The sequence below is a fragment of the Zosterops lateralis genome (genome assembly GCF_965231275.1).
Source record: "Zosterops lateralis genome assembly, chromosome: 11".
Classification (NCBI taxonomy): Eukaryota; Metazoa; Chordata; class Aves; order Passeriformes; family Zosteropidae; genus Zosterops; species Zosterops lateralis.
Window position 1 is genome coordinate 13,687,315 of NC_139771.1, and position 21,322 is coordinate 13,708,636.

General features: G+C 43.6%; 1 protein-coding gene and 1 long non-coding RNA gene across 2 annotated transcripts in view; one reads left to right on the forward strand and one right to left on the reverse strand.

Moving 5' to 3' along the window:
* The window catches only part of LOC310913759, a 28,030-nt gene extending 18,067 nt beyond the window's left edge, over positions 1-9,963 (forward strand). Inside the window, exon 4 of the long non-coding RNA XR_014590902.1 lies at positions 6,546-9,963. This is a non-coding gene — a long non-coding RNA (uncharacterized lncRNA). The remainder of the gene's footprint in view (positions 1-6,545) is intronic.
* A 128-nt stretch (positions 9,964-10,091) lies between these two features.
* The window catches only part of FHIT (fragile histidine triad diadenosine triphosphatase), a 548,140-nt gene continuing 536,909 nt past the window's right edge, over positions 10,092-21,322 (reverse strand). Inside the window, exons 7-8 of the mRNA XM_083869433.1 lie at positions 18,225-18,328; positions 10,092-10,408 (exon numbers count right to left, since the gene is read on the reverse strand). Coding sequence (XP_083725559.1) covers positions 18,227-18,328 — 102 coding nt within the window. The 3' untranslated portion in view covers positions 10,092-10,408; positions 18,225-18,226. The remainder of the gene's footprint in view (positions 10,409-18,224; positions 18,329-21,322) is intronic.

The window sequence follows — 21,322 nt, forward strand, 5'->3', positions numbered from 1 at the left end:
CAGAAGGTCTGGGGGAAGTCCCCATCTCCATGGGCTGCTGCTGCCCTGCCTGTTCAGGGAACTATGACTGAGTACCCAAAACATCTTTCACTGAGATTGTGCCTGAGCATTTGTATTTGCTTCTCTGTCCCTCGATGCCACTCTATAAACAATGAGATTTCGATTCCCCCTCTGCCACCTCTCTGAGCATTTCCTGGCATCTGTCTGTGTTTAGACCTGACAAACATGGATGGAGAATGCTGCAGTCTGTCCTGTGGGAGATGCACAGGTGTGCACACACCCAGGGCTTGCTGTCTTGCCACTGTTAATTTTCCCTCTTGTTTTACTGACAGTCAGTGTCTCAGCCTAGTCCAAAAGTGACTCTGGAGGGTGGCTGAGGACAGGGCAGAGCCAGATCCCTGCTGCAGGGCCACCTGAGATGGCTGGGTCTTTGGAGAGGAGACCCAGGGGTGGAGAGGGATTCTTTGCTTCTCAGCTGCTGGATTTGACTAGAAATCTTCTGTTTAGTGTCTATAGCACAGATACTGATGGTTTGTTTATCATCTGCAGCCTGGTTTACATCAGGAGAGGCTTGGGATTCAGTGTTCCCTTCCTTTCTGGTTACAGGGTTCAGTGGGGCTTGCAAGTGCTGCTGGAGCAAACTGAGGATGGGGCAGTACCTGCAAAACTCAGCTGGGGTACACACACCTGGGCAGCTCAAGGCAGTGCAGCATCCTTGTCTACACACAGCCAGACAAAGCTGTTATGTTGATTTTGTGCTCCCTGGAAAGACTTTTCTTTTGGCCATTTTTTTGTATATCTCTGGCTTGAAATTTATAAAGCGCTTGACCACCCAAGGAGCTTTGCAACTCCACCATCTGCATCATTGCACAGAAAGCAGGTCCCCACCTGCTTCAGATCAGTTTAAAAGGAAGAAACTCCTAGGAAGGAACTGGAAGCAGAATTGGATGAAAAATGTTTTCTTAAAAAGAACAAGAATTAGCAGAATCTAAGTGACATAATGAAAGAAGCTTTGGCAATACTGTGTGAATAGGTCAGGAAGGGAAGGATGAAGGGACACTTGCTTAGACTTACACCTTGGAAAGACTATTCAAATGCACAACTTCTACAAATTCAGGGCATGAGAAAGATCAAGGACAGCAGAGTGGAGGGCTGCTGGCTCAAAGCACAGGACAGGAGTACATGGACAGGTTATGTGGCCTCTTCCTCAAAGCAGGAAAAATACCTAGCTTTTGGATGAGAAGGATGCATGGGCTAAAGGCAGCATCGGAAAGGGACTGAATGCAAAAAGGTTAAGAAAGATGTGCAGAAATGAAACCCAAAACACATGAGCCCATGCTGAGCTGGGTTTTATAGCTTCTGATCAACCAGCAGGAACTTGCAAAAGGACATTTTGGGGATATTTACATATTTGGGATACTTACATAAATTTACAATAGCAAATTTACAATTTACTATTGGCCAGGTGTTTGTTGGGCACCTAAGAAACAGGCTTGGATTCCAAACAGCAGAGACCGGGGAGTCTCTCTCCTGAAGTTTTCAAGGTGGATGTTTGTCCATCTTATCAGCTCAACGGTGGGATTGTGTACAAGGACTGTGTCCAATGTCGTGCAGGTATTTAAGAAGGGCTTGGTGAGTGATCAGGGTCCAGTACTCAGAGCTTGGTCACATTTTTCTGAGAGAAATACCATTTACAGAGACATGAAGGCAAATGGGATAAAATGCAACATGATTTATCAAGCAAGATTAACCTGAAATCCCTAACTGATCTTGTAGATAAAGGAAATCCAACAGTTCTCTTCCTCCAGGATTTCAGTGAATCCCCTGCCTTTGTGCTCTGAATATCTAAAAATGTAAGTCGCGCTGGAGAAGATGGGGAATAATTAAATAACTCAGAAATAGGTGAGGAATTGGCTAATAGGGCCCAGTAATGGTAAGAGAGCTTTTTCAAGGACTGGGCTGCAGCTACTTTGATCAGTCTCTATCTGCATTAAAGGCCTCAGCAGAGGAACAGGGGTGTTTGCTGAGGGAATCTAGTAGGGATGTTGGCAAACACACAAAGAGCTTTGAGATATTTTACTGAAAGGACCTGGAGGACCATGAACACACAGGAGGTCAAAACCAGTTGGCACAGCATGACAAAAGCACTCTACTCTCCCCCAGAGCCCCATGGCAAGAGGGAGCACACTCAGTTTATCCCACGTGGTGCACCAAGGCTCTGGATTTCCTTGTGCTCTGCTCCATCCCTGTGCCTGGAGGCTTCTGCAGCTGCATGTTGGATGCTGTCAGATGCAAAAAGCTGTGACATAATCAAGCAGTGCTGGTGGTATCACACCTGGCTCAGCAGCCCCTTGTTCACAGCTCAGGGAAACCTGTCACCACCATGCTCTGGTTTTCTTGCTACACTTCTCCCTGCTGTCACCCATCTCTCTGCATGCCTGATTTCTGACTAATGTAAATACACACCCCCTTCTTTAGCATAATTCAATACTAATTCCTTAATATGTGTTATTTTCCACTGTATCTCCATTTCCCTGCTATCCATCTTAAGAGTGCCAACAATTGCTATCTCTGTTTGACTGCTGTGTGTATATAATTAGAACAGTTGGCTCAGGTAATTTCTTTTTGCTTCCTTCAGTTCCTTCCTCTGTTTTCCTCTACTCTGCCTTTTGGGGTTTTTCTTCATTTCAAGCTTTTTGGAGGAACTTTTCAAAGCAGGGTGTGTGGCTTTTAACTCTTCCACCCATTGAATTGGAGGCCACCAGCTGCTAAAGCCTCTAAAATCTCTGAATTTGTTAAACTCTCCTGAACAGCTGACTCCTCTCATTCTCAGTTTCTTATCCCCGAGGCTCTAAGTGGAACTTTGTAAATGATGTTTCTGCAAGTGAATTGCCTGGTTGAGGAAATTGCCTGGCTGGTTTTATTCCCCCTCAGCTGCCAAGCATCCAGCACTGCTGGTGTTCAGCTCACCCCCAGGGTGCCCAGGGAAGGGACATGCCAGGCCCTGGAGCTGGCCAGCCCATCACCTCCAAGCCATCCTTACTTCAGCAACAGGGAAAGGAAAACACCCAGTGCCTGAGGGAGACACAAAGCAAACCCATACTGGAGAAATTCCCACTCTCCTCTCTCCCCATGTCAGAATCTGTCTTGAAAGATTTCCTTTCACAGGGAAGTACCTGTTTAATTACAGCTATTGCAAAGACAGTTAATAGCTGATGAACACAGCAGTATATTTTAATTGAATATATTGAGCACTCTGAACAAAAAGCACAGCTCTTGACCTTTCTCATGAGTGAAATGTTAGAACAAGCTTCTCTACATTCTGAGCCCATGGAGAGCATGGAAGGGACCACCCATTGCTGTTAATGGAGCCACCCATGTAAATCCCTTTATGACAGCTCAACAATGGGCTGCTGAACATGCAATTAGTTTCATTTCATACAGTTATTGTTCATGTTGGAGGGCAAAAAGTGGGAGGGACACTCTGGCTAAAGCAGAATGCTCCAGGTTGTTGTCTCTGGCTACTCCAGCCTCAGCCATCTGACAATAATACTTTTGTTAATTCCTGGAAGACTTTGAGTGATTTAATGCTGGTGACTACAGTCTGTCATTGCAATGGGACAGGTCTGTGAACAAACCACCCTCTCCTGCCCTCCAGGATCAGGACAAGACAAAGCCAGATTTATTCAGGATGCCAGGAACTGCTGCACCAGTGCCCACCTGGGTGCAGGAACTGTGGAGATATGAGACACACACCCCTCCCTGTCCCCTCACCCCAGCCAGCTTCTGTCTTTATTGATTTCTAAGCCTGTGATTAAAGGTTGCTCGTGCTGTACCTTCCTGAATTGGCACTTGGGCTCTTACTCCAGCAAAAACTGGCATTGATCCGTGCTGGAGCACAGGCTGAGTAAGCCCTGGGGGACCAGCTGTATATTTGCAGCGTGGTGCTCTTCAGACACATGACAATTTCAGCACAATTTTGTAACATTAAAACAGCATTACCAGTGTGTCTTTAACTGGCCATAAATAGAAACCTTGACTTGTCTACAGTGGTTTGATATTCCAAGCTAGACAAGAACATCTAATCCTGGCTTGCAAGCCATTTTATTGCCAAAAAGAAATTTTGCAGGTTAGGTAAGTCAAGAGCTTATTCTTGCAAAACTTCAGCCTGTGTCTGTGAGCTGCAGTGAAACTGCATTTAATATTCAAGTGCAGGAAAAAAAGGAAAAGTTCTTTTTAAGGCTCATTAGTGATGGCAAAAAGATACAAAAAGACCAACGCCATTTTACACTTGTAAAAATACCCCTACTAGATTCATATTTTTTAATCTTCAGTACAAAAGCTCTATAACTACAGCAAGGCATAAGTTTCCAATGACTAGCTAACCTTTTTTTCTATAGCCTCTGGCATTAAAACTCTCAGTGAAAAGACACTTTACAGCTAGTTCGGGCAGTTCATTTTCTGTCAATCAACTTTTAGGCTGGAAGTATAAAGGCAGCAATATGACAAGATTTCTATTTTAATATCTTTACTCTTGATAAGATAATCCTAGAGGAACAGTGGTGATCAAATATTTACAGGCAGTGCTCACTGACACAGTCTATTGTAAAATTAAATACATAAAATTATGTGAGGATAATGTTAATGTTGTGATAGAAGGACAAAAGGCAGAGTGCTCAAAATGAAGGTTGACTCTTCCTAATATCTCCTCTGAGGCAGGACCAGCACTGCTGGCACAGGTAACAGAAGAGCTGCTTTTATTTCACATTTTGTGACCTTTCTCTGCTTTTCAGTAGCTTGTTTGCTATTTAAACACATTTGCTTACTTAATGATCTTGATTTTTAAGTATGTATTTGTGTGTGTGTGCTGGGTGTCTCCCTGAGATGCTCTGCATGGCTGAGGCCTGGAAGAGAGCAGGATTTTGCACTGAGCCACCCCCTTGAGAGCCCAGGTTTGGTCCCAGCCCTGGTTTGGGCTGTGCAGAGCACAGGGCACAGACTGGGGGCACAGGGGGTCTTTTCCCACTCACTACATCAGTCAGGGAGAGCAGTTACCTCGGGGGAGCTCTGGCTATTGCCCTGCAGACAGGCACATCCCCCAGGACAAATGAAGTGCCCTAATTCCTGCTTTTATTGACCATGAGACTGAGCAAATGACCTTAGGGAGAAACCTCTGCAAATAGATTTTTTAGTCTTCCCCTTCTCTCTCTGCATTCTTGGTGGGACATGAGGTGACCTGAAGGCCCTGTCCCTGCGTTGGCTGTCCCAGAGGAGCATTGGCAGCACCACAACACACCAAAGCCCCTCAGTCACTTCTCTTTAATGATGCTCCAGTGATGCTCAGCCAGAGCACAGGGAAAATGAAGTGCTGATTTAGGCTGAAAAGCCAGTGCTAGCTAATATGGGAAATTACTCCAGCAATCATCACTCTTTTCCTGTCACTATGGTGACAAAAGAAATGACAAAAGCCTGAGCAGAAAGATATGGTGACACAAGTAGAGAGGGACAGAGCAAATGCTTGGCAGCTGCAGCCAGGTCAAGGCAGATCCAAGAGGGGACAGGCAGTACGGGAAACCTGTGCTGGAGCCATTGCTCACTGATGGATGCACTTGTGTTCCACACAGGGGTTTGCAATGGGACACAAGTACTAAATCCATGTTGCACCAAGTGCCACAGTCAATGCAGCTACCACAGACGTAAAAAATGTAATAATCTCAGTTGTACAAGGCTTTCATGCCACAGCTTTAATCCTAATGCACTAACCATTGATTTTTGCACCACCTTCCTCTGCAGGACTTGTCTGTCACCTGCCCTAAGGGGGTCTGCAGCCAGCCCGGTCTCCTCCCCACAGTGTCAGCAGCTGAGCATCATTAAAGGACACAGTGAGGAACTCTCCTCTTCCCAGCCAAAGAAATGATCACCTGGGACTCAGAAACAGGTGTGTAAAATGAATGAGAAAGCATAGGGGGACATACCTGGAGGCAGCCCAGGACTGTAAGGAGCAGCTGAAGTGACTCTGGCTGCTCAGCCCCTTTTCTCTGCAGCACTGCTGGTCAGGTTTCCCTGAGGCCTTTCCAGCATCCCCCATCTCACCATGCACAGAGACAAGGTCACCAGCTCCCAGATGCCCAAACAGCAGGTTGCTGTGCTGCTCGAGGAGAGAAATCTATCTCAAGAACATCTTCTCAAGAAACTCCAAAGAACAAACTGGGCAGTTGCAGCAAAATGTGCAGGTCCAAGGACAACTTGCTCAGGGGTCTCTGATAGAGAAGTGCCAGTGTGTTGGTGTCCATTCTGCAGTGACACTCTGAGCTCTGGGGGACAGGAAGAGTCACCAGGAGAGTGAACAGCATCCAATGTCTTTGTTACTTTAAGCTGAATTTTTATTTTCTTGGAGTCACCTTCTAAAGGAGGAAAGAGGGTGAGGTGCAGTGGGGAAGCAGAAGAGGGTTCTGGAGAGAGACATGGGGAAAATCTTCATCCTGAAATACCAAGCCAAACACACCCTCTGCCCCACCTCATCTTTTTTTTTTTTTTTTTTTCAGGAGGGAACACTGCATTTTCCAGCCAGCTCTACTCATGAATGATTGTGCAGAGCTCTGCTAATGGGCTCTGCCAAGCTGTGGTCACCCTATGGAGCTATTGGCAGGAGAGGTGGCAAGTTGGAAAGGACTACAAGGGAACTCTGCATGATATTTTTTGATGAGCTGATTATTCAGAAATTTCACAAGAGCTGAAATATATCACTCTGTTCTGAAACTCACAGCCCTGCCAACACACAGGACAGCTTACAAGAGCAGCAGCATTTTCTCCTTCACAGAGTTGCTGGCCTGCACGTCAGGAACCAGATGTGGGAATCAGACAAGGCTTTTCAGCAGCCATCGACCACAGTGACAGTGAGAGGTTGGGGAGTCGAGAGGAGGACACAGAAAGCTGGCACAGAAATTATTTTGGTACTTTCATGGCTGTCACTATGTGTGTATTTGGGCTTGAGAGTTTTTCATTAGCTCTGTGAGTACTGGGGCATTAAGATTTTTATTGCTTTACGGCTGGGTATGAGATCACCCCAGATCCCACAAGGATTGAGGTATTTTTATTTCAGGAATGCTCAGTCCCTGGCCACATTTCAGGGTACTGTCACTTGCCAGGAGGTGACCTTGACTCCCCCCATTGCAGCCAGGACCCACTGTCTCAGCATCAGCCTGAGTCTGCAGCCCAGTCAGGCTCCCACAAGAGACCAACAGAACATTTTCCCTTCTCTCCAACATTAATTAAAAACAAAACACTGGCTTATTTTAGCACAGAATCAAAAAAGAGCCTGATACCTGGAGGTGGGTGAATGTGTGCTGGGGGAGGTTAGAAGCAGCATAGATTTCTGAATTAGCACACAAAGTCTTTGAGGAGCTGGCACGGCCCATCCCCAGCCCATTGATCTGTCAGCACAGAGGCAGTTTGAGCTGCCTGGGGTGGCACGAGCTGTCCCATGGAGAACCTGGAGCTGGTACATCTGCATCTGGAGCAAGAACAGTGCTGAATTGCTGAAAGACAAATAACAAACATCCTCATGCTGCACTCACAGCCTTTGCTGAAAGCACTTGAGCTGCCTGGCATGGCAGGGAGTGGATACCTGGGCTACTGTGTCCCCATCAGATGCATGTTCCCAAATAACCCGTCTGTTCTCCCATGTGTGTCCTGAGACACCCTTTCTGCAATTTCTGTTCCAGGGCAGGCAGGGGACATGTGGAGTGGAGCTCCCAGCCTGGTCCTACAAGTCAGTGAGGAGAGCTGTGGCTGAACCGTATCTGGTTTACTCGTGGAAAAAGAGGCACACAGGCACAGCCCTTGCAGCCTTCAGAGGAACTGCTGCTTCAGGAAAAACTCCCAGGAATTGAAAAAATCTGGGAAATTTTCTTCTTTGTAAGGACAGGGAATGCAGGTCTGAGCTCTGTCCTGTTGTGAAGCCACCCCATTGGGATCACTCCTCTTGTGCCATGTCTATCTGAACCCCTGCACAGGTGATTTTTCCCATGTTTCCTGCTTTGGGTGAGGGAGCTCAGCACTGCAGCATTCCCCAGTCCAAAGACAAGCCCCAGGCATGACTCCCATGAGGGCGAGAGATGAAGGTTGAAAAGGACAAAGACGGTTACAGAGGCCATCAATGTGTTTAGCACAGCATCTCCTCACATTTCCAGCAGTGGCATCTCTGCATACAGCTCCCTGCCTGTGGAAAATTAAGTCTGTAAGAAGTATATAAATGATCCAGACACCATCTTCAAGGTCCATAGCTTAAAAAACCGTGAGGGTTTACTCCACATACTGCTGCAGGATGTCATGTACTTCATGATCTGCCTTTTCTAATCTCTCCTTATCTCTCACTCCAATCCTTTCTCATGTCCCTCATCTATTGCAAATTCCCTTTTTAAGCTGGAGCAAAGCACATAAATATTTTCATGCTGCATAAATAGGTTGTTTTGTGCATAATGTCACAGGAGGCTTTTTTTAAAAGCAGGACCTTTAGTGCTGTGATAACGGCCTCCTCATTTACACAAATGAAATCTTCCATGGAGCTCAGCACTCATCTGCTCTGCAGCCCCCATGCAAAATGGTTGGCGCAGTGCCCGCTCATCACAGGCTACGGAATTAATTCAGAATATTCCATAATAAATAGGAAGCCATTGAGCACCAGGTTTGAAAATGCCTTCAAATGTAACTGGTGCTGAGGTTTTTCTTTTACTGTTCCCCAGCAGCACAACCATTGTCTTCCTTCTATGTGAAATCACAGCTACTTGAAATGCTAAAGTGCAAAAGGACAACCATTTATGTTGGCCCATTTGCCAGCATCTTTCACCATTCTGTCTGCTCACCTTACCTTCTCTGTCACTTCTTGATCCCTGACCTTCATTTCCTGTTTATTCAGCCCTTGCTCAGGGTCTAAAAAGTGCAGACACCATCAAAATGGACTTTTCATTTACTCCACACAGAAAAAGAAACAGTGTTACAATCTGTACAGTTTTTAAAAGAGCTCATGGAAGATATTGGGGGCCACACAGGGTCATGGTAAGTCTTTGAATCAAAGTGGTTTTCAGGAGAAATATTTAAATAGCATGACAGTAAAAACTGGAATCAAACATCAATGATTTTACTCTAGTATTTCTATTTAAATTTGACAAGCATAGGGACTTCAAGCCAATGGACTGAATGGCTCTGCAGTACACAGTAAAGAGAGATTATCAGAGCTCATCCATTGTGCATTTTCAAACTTGTCAGGTCAGGCTGCAACCCTCCAGGACAGACTATCCGAGAGCAGTTGAATTTGTTCTGAATGTGATCACACTGTGCTGCCAGGCAGGCAGAGCTCTGCCAGGCTCTAGTTTGGACCTGACTGTGACCTCATCAAGGTAGGCTCTGCACCCTATGACCTCCCTCAGTGTGACTCTTATTGGGGGTGTTTTGTATTTCACCCTGAGTTTGGGGGACGCAAAAAGCTTTGGTTGTTTGCTTCCCTGCAGTTCCAGAGAGGATTATGGGTGCTCTTTTCACACAAATCTTATGGACTCATTTCTTCTCTCTTCCATCTGTTGTTTGACTTCTTTTCCTGTATTATGTGTTAGCAATCAACAAGCAACCCATGGTGGGTTTCTTCCTGTGCAGGGTTCTGAACACAGCATTTCTTGCCAAGAGACTGTTCCACGTGGGAGGCTCCCACTTGTTGTTTGTGGCTGGGAGCAGCCATTCATGCCAGTCTAACCCTAATGTGATTACTATCCCATAAGTAACTTCACATATTAATTGTTTTACAGAAGGGTTTTGTACCACTTAAAACTCCAGAAGCCTTGTCATAATGCACTAAAAGAAGAGAGAAAAAATATCTCAGGAAGGTTAATATTTCTTATTATAGAACTCATCTGAGGAAAAAGCAGCTTTCCAAGTTTGTCTTGGCTAGTCTGTAACAAAGTCTTTGTTTTGTATGAATTGCCACACTGCTAAAAGATCTAATTTTTCTATGATAAAATAGCCTACATACAATAACTGAATCAAAGAGCAGAATGTGGAGTAAACACTTTATAATGTACCTAAACGCAGTAGCTACCTGATTTTTCTGGCACTTTATTTCTATTTAGACCAAGGGACAATTTAAAAAGATTCCTCCCCAAGTACACAATTCAGAAAAATATGAGTTACAATTCAGAGCAATATTTTGAACCAGTGCTGTTTAGTTGTTTTAGCTGGAATTCAACCTTGATGATATCCAAAGGTCCAATAAAATTTTTCATGGAAGAATCCCATATTTGTAGAACATAACAAAATTGTTGAGCTGTAGCTCCAGGGCCACTGAGAACTGGAGAATGAGGTTGTTCTTCCTTGGGACTTTCTGGTGTCATGGGATGTGTTCCAAGCACTTTGTTACCTGAGAAATATCAAACATAACAGTTCATTATATATAATAGCAGCTTTGATCTTTGTTAGTAAGACAAAATGTGAGGCTGTTTATTACTAACGACTTAGGTGCTCATTAGTGTGTTCTGACAGGAGTCCCTGACAGCAATAGGCAAAAGGAAATGTTCAGTGTTAAACCCCACACAGCACACTGCAGCTAGAGTGCAACAGAGGAAGGAGAAAAGCCTTGCACACAACTGTTTTAAAATTATTTACCAGAGCAAGAAAGAGATTTATCTGATTTATTATCTGCTTTTTCAATAAACTGTGCTTGCAAATAATACCAATGCCTGCCTTTCACATCGTGCTTTTCATTCTTAACTCACAAAGCACCCTTGGACAGAGGTCAGGATCATTTTACAAAAAACAAACATGAAGTGAGGCCACCTCTCTGATGTCCCTGAGTAAGACAGCACTGTCCCCAGCTCTGTTGACTGCCCCTCATAGGAACAAAGGATTAGAAAGGGCATCTTGTGTCATCAAATCCAGCTTCTTACTCTTCAAATCTATTTTGCTATAATAACCTTATGCAAGACTCTTTGAGGCTCATGATGTCTTATATAAGCTCCTACAAATAATCTTTCTAGACTCTCATCTCTTGTATATCCTCATCCATCCTGACCCTGTGGTGAGACTCCTCTTAATGCCAAGGAATTACACACCAGTGATTTGAGACCATCACACTGAAAATGCCCCCAGCCTCACAAGCTGGAGAATGAATGGGGCATTTCTTGCCATGTCTGCTCCAATTTTATGCATCTCTTGGTGGTCCACTCTAGTAAAAGACCTGTAATAGGTGCCATGACAGATGTGGAAGGTGTTCCTGAAGCAGGGAAATGCTGAGAGCCTGACAGCTGTGGAAGCTGTCTGTGAAATCTCTACAGAAACTCAAGGCACAGTTGGTACTGCAGTGGTAGCTGGAGGCTTTCAGCAGCCCCAGGTGCTGACACAAATGGGGCATTTGAGTTTATCCCTGCAATACCTCTGCTTTTGTGTAAAGATTGACATCCTGGCAAACAACAGAGCCTCAAGTACGCTCAGTCCAACATATTTCCAACATCCATCACCCCCTTCCTTTCTCAAATAACTACTTACTGGAGGAGTTATTAATGCCTTTCTATCTACACAGCCTGGATCCTGACACTCACACAAAGGCAGTGCTCAAGCTTTGAGGTCATGTTTGAGCTGCTGGTTCAAATGTCTCTCTGGGCAGTTCTATTATGCAGCAACAGGATACCATGATACAAACCTTTCCTAATAATTGAGCATGAAATGGGCTTTTGGCATGGTATCTTCAGTTTTGTACCTTCATTTCAGAACATGTTTAGAGCTAGCTTCAATACTGGGGAAATTATCTCAGCTTATTAAACACAAAGCTGTTACCCAAGTGTTGGATGGGGGCACGGCCCCGAACTCGCTCCCCAGGGCTGCGCGCGAGGCTCGGATCTTGCTGCTGCTGTGGCTGCAATTCCCCAGCCACCCACTTCTTTGTTTGATTGTCTTTTCTCACTGAAACATATGTTTCCCATTCCCACGTCACTTTGAGCAACAGTTTCCATTGTAAGCCCCTTCTGACTGACAGTTCGATGGCAGCCTGTGAATCACTTGGCTCGTATTTTGTGAATCTGCTTCAAGGAGGGTCTGGCTGCTCGGTAAGAGCATCCTCTGGCAGCTTTGGGGGCAAGAGATTGGCACCGTTTTAGCACAGGTTTGGGTGTAAAAATACCAAGTCACAGTTGAGATCATCCTAATTTGAAGCTCAGCATGGTCCTGCACCTCAGCTCTTTTACCCCAGGTCCTGTGACAAATGTCCATCATTCAAGCTCGGCTTTCCCCATTTTCCTCTCAACCAATGTGACTCACAAAGCACAGAGAATCAAGAACTGATCACACTGACAATATTTGATTTTGACACACAGACCAGGTAGGCATTATTCAGGCTGCTGGATGTGCAGGTTAAGAGAACATTTGGCTGTCAGTTTTCTTCACCAACAGTAATGCATTTGCTGCTTTGCATTTATGCTGTACAGTCATGTCCGTGTCTCTGGCCCTGATGTTCCTACTGTAGCCATAATTACAGGATCCAAGCAGTGCTGTATGGAATTCATGTACTGGACAGCTGAATTAAATGGCCACCTATAGGGAACTGAAAGTCCAGACACTGAGGTGTATAACTTTCAGGACAGTACTATTCCAGCCTCAAAACAGAGCCCTGGAATGGGTGTGAGGGGACATTATTGCTTCCCACATGAGGATGACATTTCATTTATAACTCTAGCTAGCTCTCCTGTAGCTCTGTTTTCATAAGAAATAATCACATGCTTCAACCAGAAAAATAATCAACCTCAACACTGAGGCTGCTGTGCACAGCACAGCACATTTATTTGGGGAAGCCTTTTGCCCTGAGCTTTCTAGTCTGGGTGTCACTGCTGTACAGTCACTGCACCACTTCTGGCTGTTTACACCTTCCCTTGAAGAGGTAATGGAATTCCTGTGTATAAACCTTCTCCCTGCTGCAGAGTTGGAGGGTCTGGATATTTTACACTTAAAAAATACCAGCAAGGGCCAGATTATATTAGTTGGATTTCTGATGATAATTAACTTGCCTTGCATCCCATTGAAATGACAAAAGCATTACTTTATAGGTACTTACTGCAGAAAAAGAGAATTTTGTGTGAAAAAGGACAGACCCTATGATCTGATCCATCTTCTCTTTGCTATTTCCAACTACTTAAAGCATAATGTCACACTGAAATGCACACTTGGAGTGCTGCATTCCTGCATTCTTTTCTGACAGATTGTTATGATGTTTTTCAAGGTGACCTTCATAAAACGTGTTTCTTTTGAAGCTTATTGTTCATTCTCAGGTCATAATAGTTTCACACACACACAAGCAAACTGCCAGCTCCTGCTTTCTAATTAATGCTTCTTGGAGGCTTCTGAGTGGGGGATATAATTAATAGCACTTAAGTCTGGAGTGCAGAGAAATCTATAGCAGATTACTGGGATGTGTGTTTACCTCAGGATTACACACAAACAGCTCCTAGACCATGCCCTCTGGGAATTGCCCAGCCCTGGCACCACCTTGACTATAACTCCAGCATAAACACTCCAAAGGTTGGCCTGCTTTATGAAGTGAGGCTCTAAAACTACTGAGGATCTCTGTTTGCTGCACCCCTTGTGCCTGCTCCTGTTTCCCATAACACAGCACGTTGTGTTTTTCCAAACTGCCTGGTGACTCTGCTTTGCCAACAGGCAGCACCAAGTGCAGAAAATCCCTCTGACCATGTCTGTGGTGCCCACCCAGGGGACAGCCTGCCCTGTGGCCCACATGAAGGTGCAGCATCTTCTGGGGCAGACTGTGTCCTCACTGCATCCCAGATCCATTCTGTGCATCACAGACACAGCCATTATTTTGTGGGTTTATGCAGTTTAAAGTACCAGAAATGATAGGAGGGTTTTTCTTACAGTAAAACAAGCAAAGATGGGTGTTGCAAGTCATTTTGTCATATTTGCCTAAATTTAAGGAAAGTGATGGGATTGCTCTGGTGTTCACTCTCATGCATGCAGCATGGATTGTCACAGTCCAGAGGTGCTGGAGCAAAATCAGATGCAAGTCAAATTGCCAGTTTAAATTTCCCCTGACCAGCTGCTGCTATCAGTGGTAATTTCCCTGCTGAAGTCAATAGAACGGCATTTTTTCACACATGCCGAGATCTTGGTGCAGAACAGGCAGCTGTGAGGCAGGATGGGTGCTCTCAAAGAAAGATTGGGGGGAAAAAAGAATTAAATTTATACTCTCTGGAAAAGCTGAAAAGACCATATTATCCAGAAACCAGACTGGGTACAAGGGGTAGAACTGACATCAGAAATCCTGCAAGACTGTTCAGGACACATTATTTTGAAGGGATTTTTACAAGGATTTGGCATGTTGCAGGACACATAATATTAAGGTGGGCAAGCAATTAAAAGCTATTGAATATTTGTAACTTCCAGCACTTGGCAACAGAATATCACTATCAATTTCTTTATGCAAAGGGACATTTTGACATTATACTTAAGACTGACTACTCTTCTAATGGCATAAAAGTATTACTTCAGTTATGCACAAAACAGGAAAACTACTGAAACTTGTGCAGCCTGGTTCTTTCTTCAGAAATAACAACACAGAGTGAAGCTGCCTTTGAAGAGAAACATTTTTCACATACTATCTGAAGGTTAGTAAGTCTTTTAATCTTTAGCCTTTTTGCTGGCATGTGCAATTTAAAATGCACAAAACAGACTATCAAAACACCCAGCTATACATAGTTAGAAAATTCAAAAGGCGAATCTGAAAATAGGCTTGGAAATTAGGGTGTTGCATCAAATCCTGCTCTTTGAGCAAAGGCTTTTTCCCTGTGGATCCACCTCAAAAAGAAACCAAGTCATCAAACACGGCTGACCAGAGGACAGACAACACAGAATGAGAAACAGCTCCCAAAGAGGTCAAATCTTGGTGCTACTAATCAAGAGAGTGACTGGGGAAATTCTGTATGAAATATCCTCCCCCCAGAAAGTTTTTCTTTCCTTTTGTTTCTCTGTTCCAGAGTCACATGAAGTTCTCCTAAACTTCAGCTCTGCAGCCACAGTTTTGTGAGCAGAGCCTGCCCTTGCTGGGGCTGTTCAAGTGACAGGTCCTTCTAATGAGGTGGGATACAGTGGCATGGGGACACCAGGGGAAGACCAGAAACACATGCAAAGCAAACTATGAATTCACTTACTGATATGGCACACACAGATAAAATATTTAAGGATAAGCCTTTTCTCAAGGGTGGAAACTTAGCAAGGCTAAATGGGTTCATTTCCTTAAGCAAATGGGTGGATATTTTGGGTCATCTGGGGACTGATGTAGAAGCACTTAGCTGTAGTTTATCAGCCAGCCAAGAGGGATCAGCACCAGCAAATGAAGGACAGAGAGAACCAAGAGCTTCTTGCCTTATTCAAGTATTTCTTAGGAAAAAAGTTACTTGCAAGTCCTTGATCAGATCGGCTATAAATACAGGTAAAAGGTGCTACTGTGTCTAGTCCAGTCATACAGGAGTTGTAGCAGGTGGTAAAGGACTTGTGATAAATATAAGGGTAGCTGGAAAAGCCCTAAAACACAGCTTGGTCTGCCCAGGCTAACCTTGCTAAGCTGGGCTTCTTTAAACAAAACAATGAAGTACAAAATAATGCATGAGGTCTTAAAAATTGCTATTTATTGGCTGCAGAACACCCACATTCAGCTCTTTCTGACTTTCCCTATGCTGTATGAAAAAAACCTCAAGTCAAATGTCATTCAGGTAAACCTATGAAAGGCAAAATAAATCCTTTGTAGGTGAAATACAAAAATAGCTTCAAAAAAGGATGCATATAACCTTGTTAATTTGCCACAAGTTTTCAATCTTCATCTCTTTAGAAGCAAGGTTAAGGGAGTAGACAAAGGCTGAGAAATGCAGAAGGTGCAGAGATATACCTTTATCTCAGGTTCAGAGCCTTAAACTTCAGAAGCAAAATAATGTTGGGGAGAAGAGATTGACAGTGATGCCTAATGTTGGGAATCAAGGGTTGAAAGGACTGCCTGTACTAGGCACTCTCATGATAATGATACCAGGAAGATTTAATTTACCAGTTTGTTCTAGGAAAGGTAATGACCTTAATATCACGGGAAATGTATCAAGAGGTCATCCATGCAGACACATGCTGACTCATTTTCATAATAAATGGAAATAGATGTCCAGCCACACGAATTTGCTTGCAGGAAAGGATTTATACCATCTATCCAGCTTTGTGTTTAGTATCAGAGAGATAATGAACATTTTATTGATATGTGGAGATTTAATTCCAACCCCTTTGAGAATGTCTAGGAAAAAATGCATTTCCAATTCATTTCTGAAGAGACAAAAAAACCACAACCCAACCCGCCCCCCCCCCAAAAAAAACCCCCACAAACCCCGCCCCCAAAACCAAAAAACATCCCCCCAAAAAACCAAAACAAAAACCAAAAAACAAAAACCAAAAAACAAACAAAAAAAACCAAACCAAACCAAAACAAAACAAACAAACAAACAAAAAAACCCACAAAAAACCAACAACAACAAAAAAAAAACCAAAAACAACAAAAAAAAAACACCAAAAAAAACACACCAAAAAAACCCAAAAAAACCCAAAAAAACAACAACAACAACAAAAAAAAAACCAAACAAAAAAAAAAAAAAAAAAAAAACAAAAAACCAAAAAAAAACAAAAAAAAAAAACAACAAACAAACCAAAAAAAAACCAAACCAACAAAAACCCCCAAAACCTACCAAATCAATAAAGGGAAACAAGATCACACTGGAATAGGGATGTGCCATTTTCCCCTAAGTACTATTCATTGGTTGCTGGGCCATAGATGAAGCACCACATAATGCCTCTGTTAGAGAAGAGTGCTTACACATGCATTACCAAGGATATTCTCTTCCTGGCTGAGTAATTCACTTTTGAGCAGCATATTTCTGAGAAGGTGAAAAGTGGGTATCTAAATGCAACTCCAGCAGCCACTGAAGAAATGTGACTGTGTAGCCCAAACCCTGCTGCTCCAAGCCCTGGAGGTCCCAGCTGCTGGGGAGAAATTTCCTTCACAGATGGGAATTACATGTGTTACATGGCTTTTTCTGTGCCAATCCACAGAAGGGTTGGCACAGCTGCTCTGGCTGGAGAAGACAAGACCATGGTCACGATGCAAGAAAAAATGGAAGGGGAAGTCTGATGAGCTCCAAATAGAGTCATCCAAAATGCCATCCAAATGGCAGGATGGCACAGGAGATGGGAGCTGCCACGTGTGTGCCACCCATACAATGCACAGCTTAGCTCAAGGTTTCTTGAGCTGAGCTGCAAGCAGTGAGTCACACGGAGAGAGGAGGGTTATTTCTGGGATTTTGGTTCTTCAGAGGAAAAACATGAAACAGTCAGAAATGACAGAGAAGTGAGAGTGCTGGATGATGGCAAACAGCATATGGGGAGCAGGGGAGAGGGAGCTTTTGGCATCCTTGCTGCAGTGTCACATCCCAGCCTGACTCACATTGATCTCCGGGGGCCAGTTCATTTCTGCTGCAAGAATCTGGCTCCTGGGACTCCAGTTACAAAATGAAAAACTCTCAATTTCTAGAGCACCAATATTAGTGTTTGCCAAATGTTTTCTCTTTTCTATTTCTTCCTGCAAATATTTTTTTTCTTTTTTCTTTTTTTTTTTTTTTCTTTTAAGGTCAGTGGAAAATTTAGCAAAACGGGCAGTCTTCTATCAGACTTAGTTTTGGAAATTGAGCTGATCAAATCATTTAATACTTGACAGGTGAGGTTAGTATTTGCTTACCCACTCTATAGTTTGAATGCTGATGCAATTTTGTATGTATGGGTGCATATGCATATGTGGTTGTACACAGACACACCAGTTTTAGCCCTGTGTACACGCACCAGGGCTGTTTTCTGTCCTAAAAACAGAGGGAGGACATGCTAGGTTAAAGACTTCTCTTAAGTAAATGCTGATGATTCTCATTTCTAGATACACCATTATTTTTGGTGTCTGGAAACACAATGCTCCAGAATGGTGCTGGTTTGTTCAAGAAGGAGCGTGTTATTTCAGCCACTGTTGGAGGGCTGTGTCCTTTTGGAAACTTTGGTTTCTTTTGTTTCATTCTAGATATTTGTCCTGTTGTCCTCAAGAAACCTCTGAAGGCTTGAGCAGAGTTTTGGGTGTTGCAGGAGTAACTCAATGTTCAAATCATTACCTCTAATTTTCCTGGAAATACTTCTTCAGAATCTCTGCTTCAGCTGCCATTTCTTCTTCTGTCCTCCACTTGTCAGGAGAATCATCTTTGTCGTGTCGCTGCAACTTTTTGAGGGAGAAAAGAAAAAAAAATCAGGGTTTTTTTTTTTTTTTTTTCAGTTTTAATGTCAAATTTAGGGCAATAAATCTAACTACTCCAGATGTCTTCAGGATGGACAGACCTGTGGTGATGAAGGGAGGAAGGTGAAGGTTGCTGGTTTAGAATGCTGACAGTGGTTAATGGCTCTGCTGCATTTACAAGGACAACACCAGGTGCCAGGGTGAGTGACAGGCAGTGACAGGCTCAGCTTTGTGGGCTGATGGTCAGGGACCTTGTGAGTCTATGATGCAAAGCTGGCAGGTAAAACAGCAGGAAAACACTCAGGTACTTTGAAGCACCCACCACACCAGTGGAGTGAGCTGGACACCTTGTCACTATTTCCTGTAAGTTTTTCTCTCTGTCTTTTCCTTTGCCCATGGGAACACCTTTCCTATCAAAGACCTATTGTGATAACAAAGCCTTGTTGCAATTGTTTCCCACCAGCAGTTTATATTAATATTTTTTTAAATTCCTTCTCTGTATGGAAGTTATTAATCCTTCCCTGCCATTGTTGAAAGCAAGACACATCTAGAAACAAAACCTGGTATTTTAAGCATTATTATATTTCATTGATTTCGTGGGGAAAAAACCCAGTATATGAAACATATAATTTTTGTGTCCAACTTGCACACTATGCCCACAAAAATTTGCTCTATCCCATATGCAGTAACTATTACATGATCTTGTCCCAGACATGATAATTTCTTCCTTTGCCACTCAAGAGGAAGGGAGAAGCTGATGGCTTTGCTGCTTTCCTGAAGAGAGGAGTTCCATATTTGGGTAAATACTGGCACTTGAGTGACTGCGCACAGGTCCATTCAAAGAACACCTGACACTTGTCAAGTGAAGGCAGCATTTACACCAGACAGCAGAAACATTTACTTAATGGATTAAGTATTGAGATTCCAGTTGTTCTCTAGGTTTAGAGCACAGCACAGGCTGCATTTACAGCACCAGTGCCTCTAAGGAACTTCATAATATCAACTTTCTGTTAATGTCACAAAAATTTTTCAAAACTAATGAATTTACTTTTTTTATTATAGGACAAATTTTAGTTTAGAAGATGAAGTGGTAAAAAAACAAAGATGAAGCCATCACAAACCTGCCAAGCAAAGTGAATTTCTCTTTATGGAATGTTTAGCAATAAACTAGGATTGTTAGCATACCTCCAACTCACAAATACTTTTATTTGTCCTATGTTTCTCCTACTCTGAATTTTGCTGCCAGCTATAGTCCCATGTAGTTTTACACTCTGTAGCACAGATTTCCCCCTGCTCAGCAGATGAAGCTACATTAGAAAGCCATTTCCTTTCATGCCAATACAATGCAGTAGCTGTCAGCAAATTAAAGTTTATTTTTGTTCGACTCAGAGAAGACTAATCTTCATTGTTAAATTAGCACTAAGTATTTTATAAATCCATCTTGTAATAATGCCACAGAACTAGAGAGAAAGATTTAAAGGCCAGGGACTGGTACAGTGTACTCATTATCAGCACTTGCCCTGTCCATGTGTCTGCTCTCACCCTCTGCACACACCCACAGTGTGTAGGTACCACAGCTGACCTGGCAATCAGCTATTGGAAAGAGCATCCATCATCCTCTACTTTCTATGGACTGGGAATACTCACACTTCACAAGAGGATGCACCAGGACAAGGCAAGTGAGACTGAGGTGTGAGCTGTTTTCTGAACAAAAAGCAATGTTTTGCTCATTCGACCTAACAGTGGTAGGAGGTACAGCAGGCAAAAACTGGAAGGCAAGGGAGAGCTGTCCCTATTCCTCAAGATCTCCTTGGTTAACCCAGAAGAATTGTTTTGCTGTTCTCCCTTGCTATCTTGTTTCTGCACAATCCAGGTGAGAGCTGGCTCCATGTGGAGACTGGTAAAGTGAGGGTGTGACTGGTAGGTGGTGATCTTTTTTTCCTGTTCAAAAAACCTAAAGTGAGTTGTAATAAGGAGGGTTAACCTGCAATGGCTGTTGTTGTCTAAATTAAAACTGTACAGTTACAGATCACAGTGGCTTCTCAAAGCTGGCAAAGGCGAGGGTTTCTTCTGCTACATAACAGCTAACCTTTAAAAATAATCAATCTTTGCCTTGAGGTTAAAACAGATGTATGGAGAACAGCAATGAATCCTGAAACTTCCCTGGAAGCCCAGCAGCCCTGGCTGCCAGTGCACAGCCCCAGGACACAGAGCAGCCCCAGCCTGGATGGGAGCTCAGCAAAGTCACCTCTTGCACTGGAAGGCGCCTCCACATTTTGTGGGCACACTGAGAATGTCAAACAACAGCCTGATGTGTTCAATCACTGCCACAGCCAAGGTATTCATTGTTCAACTGGCTTATAGATGAGTATTATTTCAGTATGAAAGTGCTACATCTGTCCCCAAACAGGATCCCAGGACTCTTACCATGCACAGAGCTCTTACCATGCCAGTCAATTCTGAGGTGCAATCTGCTATTATCACCCCAGTGCCACTTAGTTTGTGATATTACCAAACTAACACTGGAAGTATTGAGAAAACCACCTCTGGGGGCTGCCTACCGTTCTCTGACACCACCATCCTGCTGCTCCAATACAAGCCAAACCATAGAGACAGGCACTTGGATGCAAAAGAGTTTAATTATTATCATTGCTAGATGAGGAATCTGGAGAAGGCCAAGAAATTGTTAAGAAGACAGAAGCACCTTCTTTGTGAACACAGGCTGAGAAAATTTGGGCTGTTCAGCCTGGAGAAGAGAAGGTTACATGGAGATCTCACAGCACCTTTCAGTATCTGGAGGCCCACAGGGAAGGGAGAGGGACTCTTCATTGAGAATTGTAGTGATAGGACAAGGAGTAATGGGTACAGATTGAAATAGGGGAAATATAGGTTGGATATTAGGAAGAACATTTTTACTGTGAGGGTGGTGGAAGCTGGCAGAGGCTGCCCAGGGAAGTTGTGGATGTCCCAGCCCTGGCA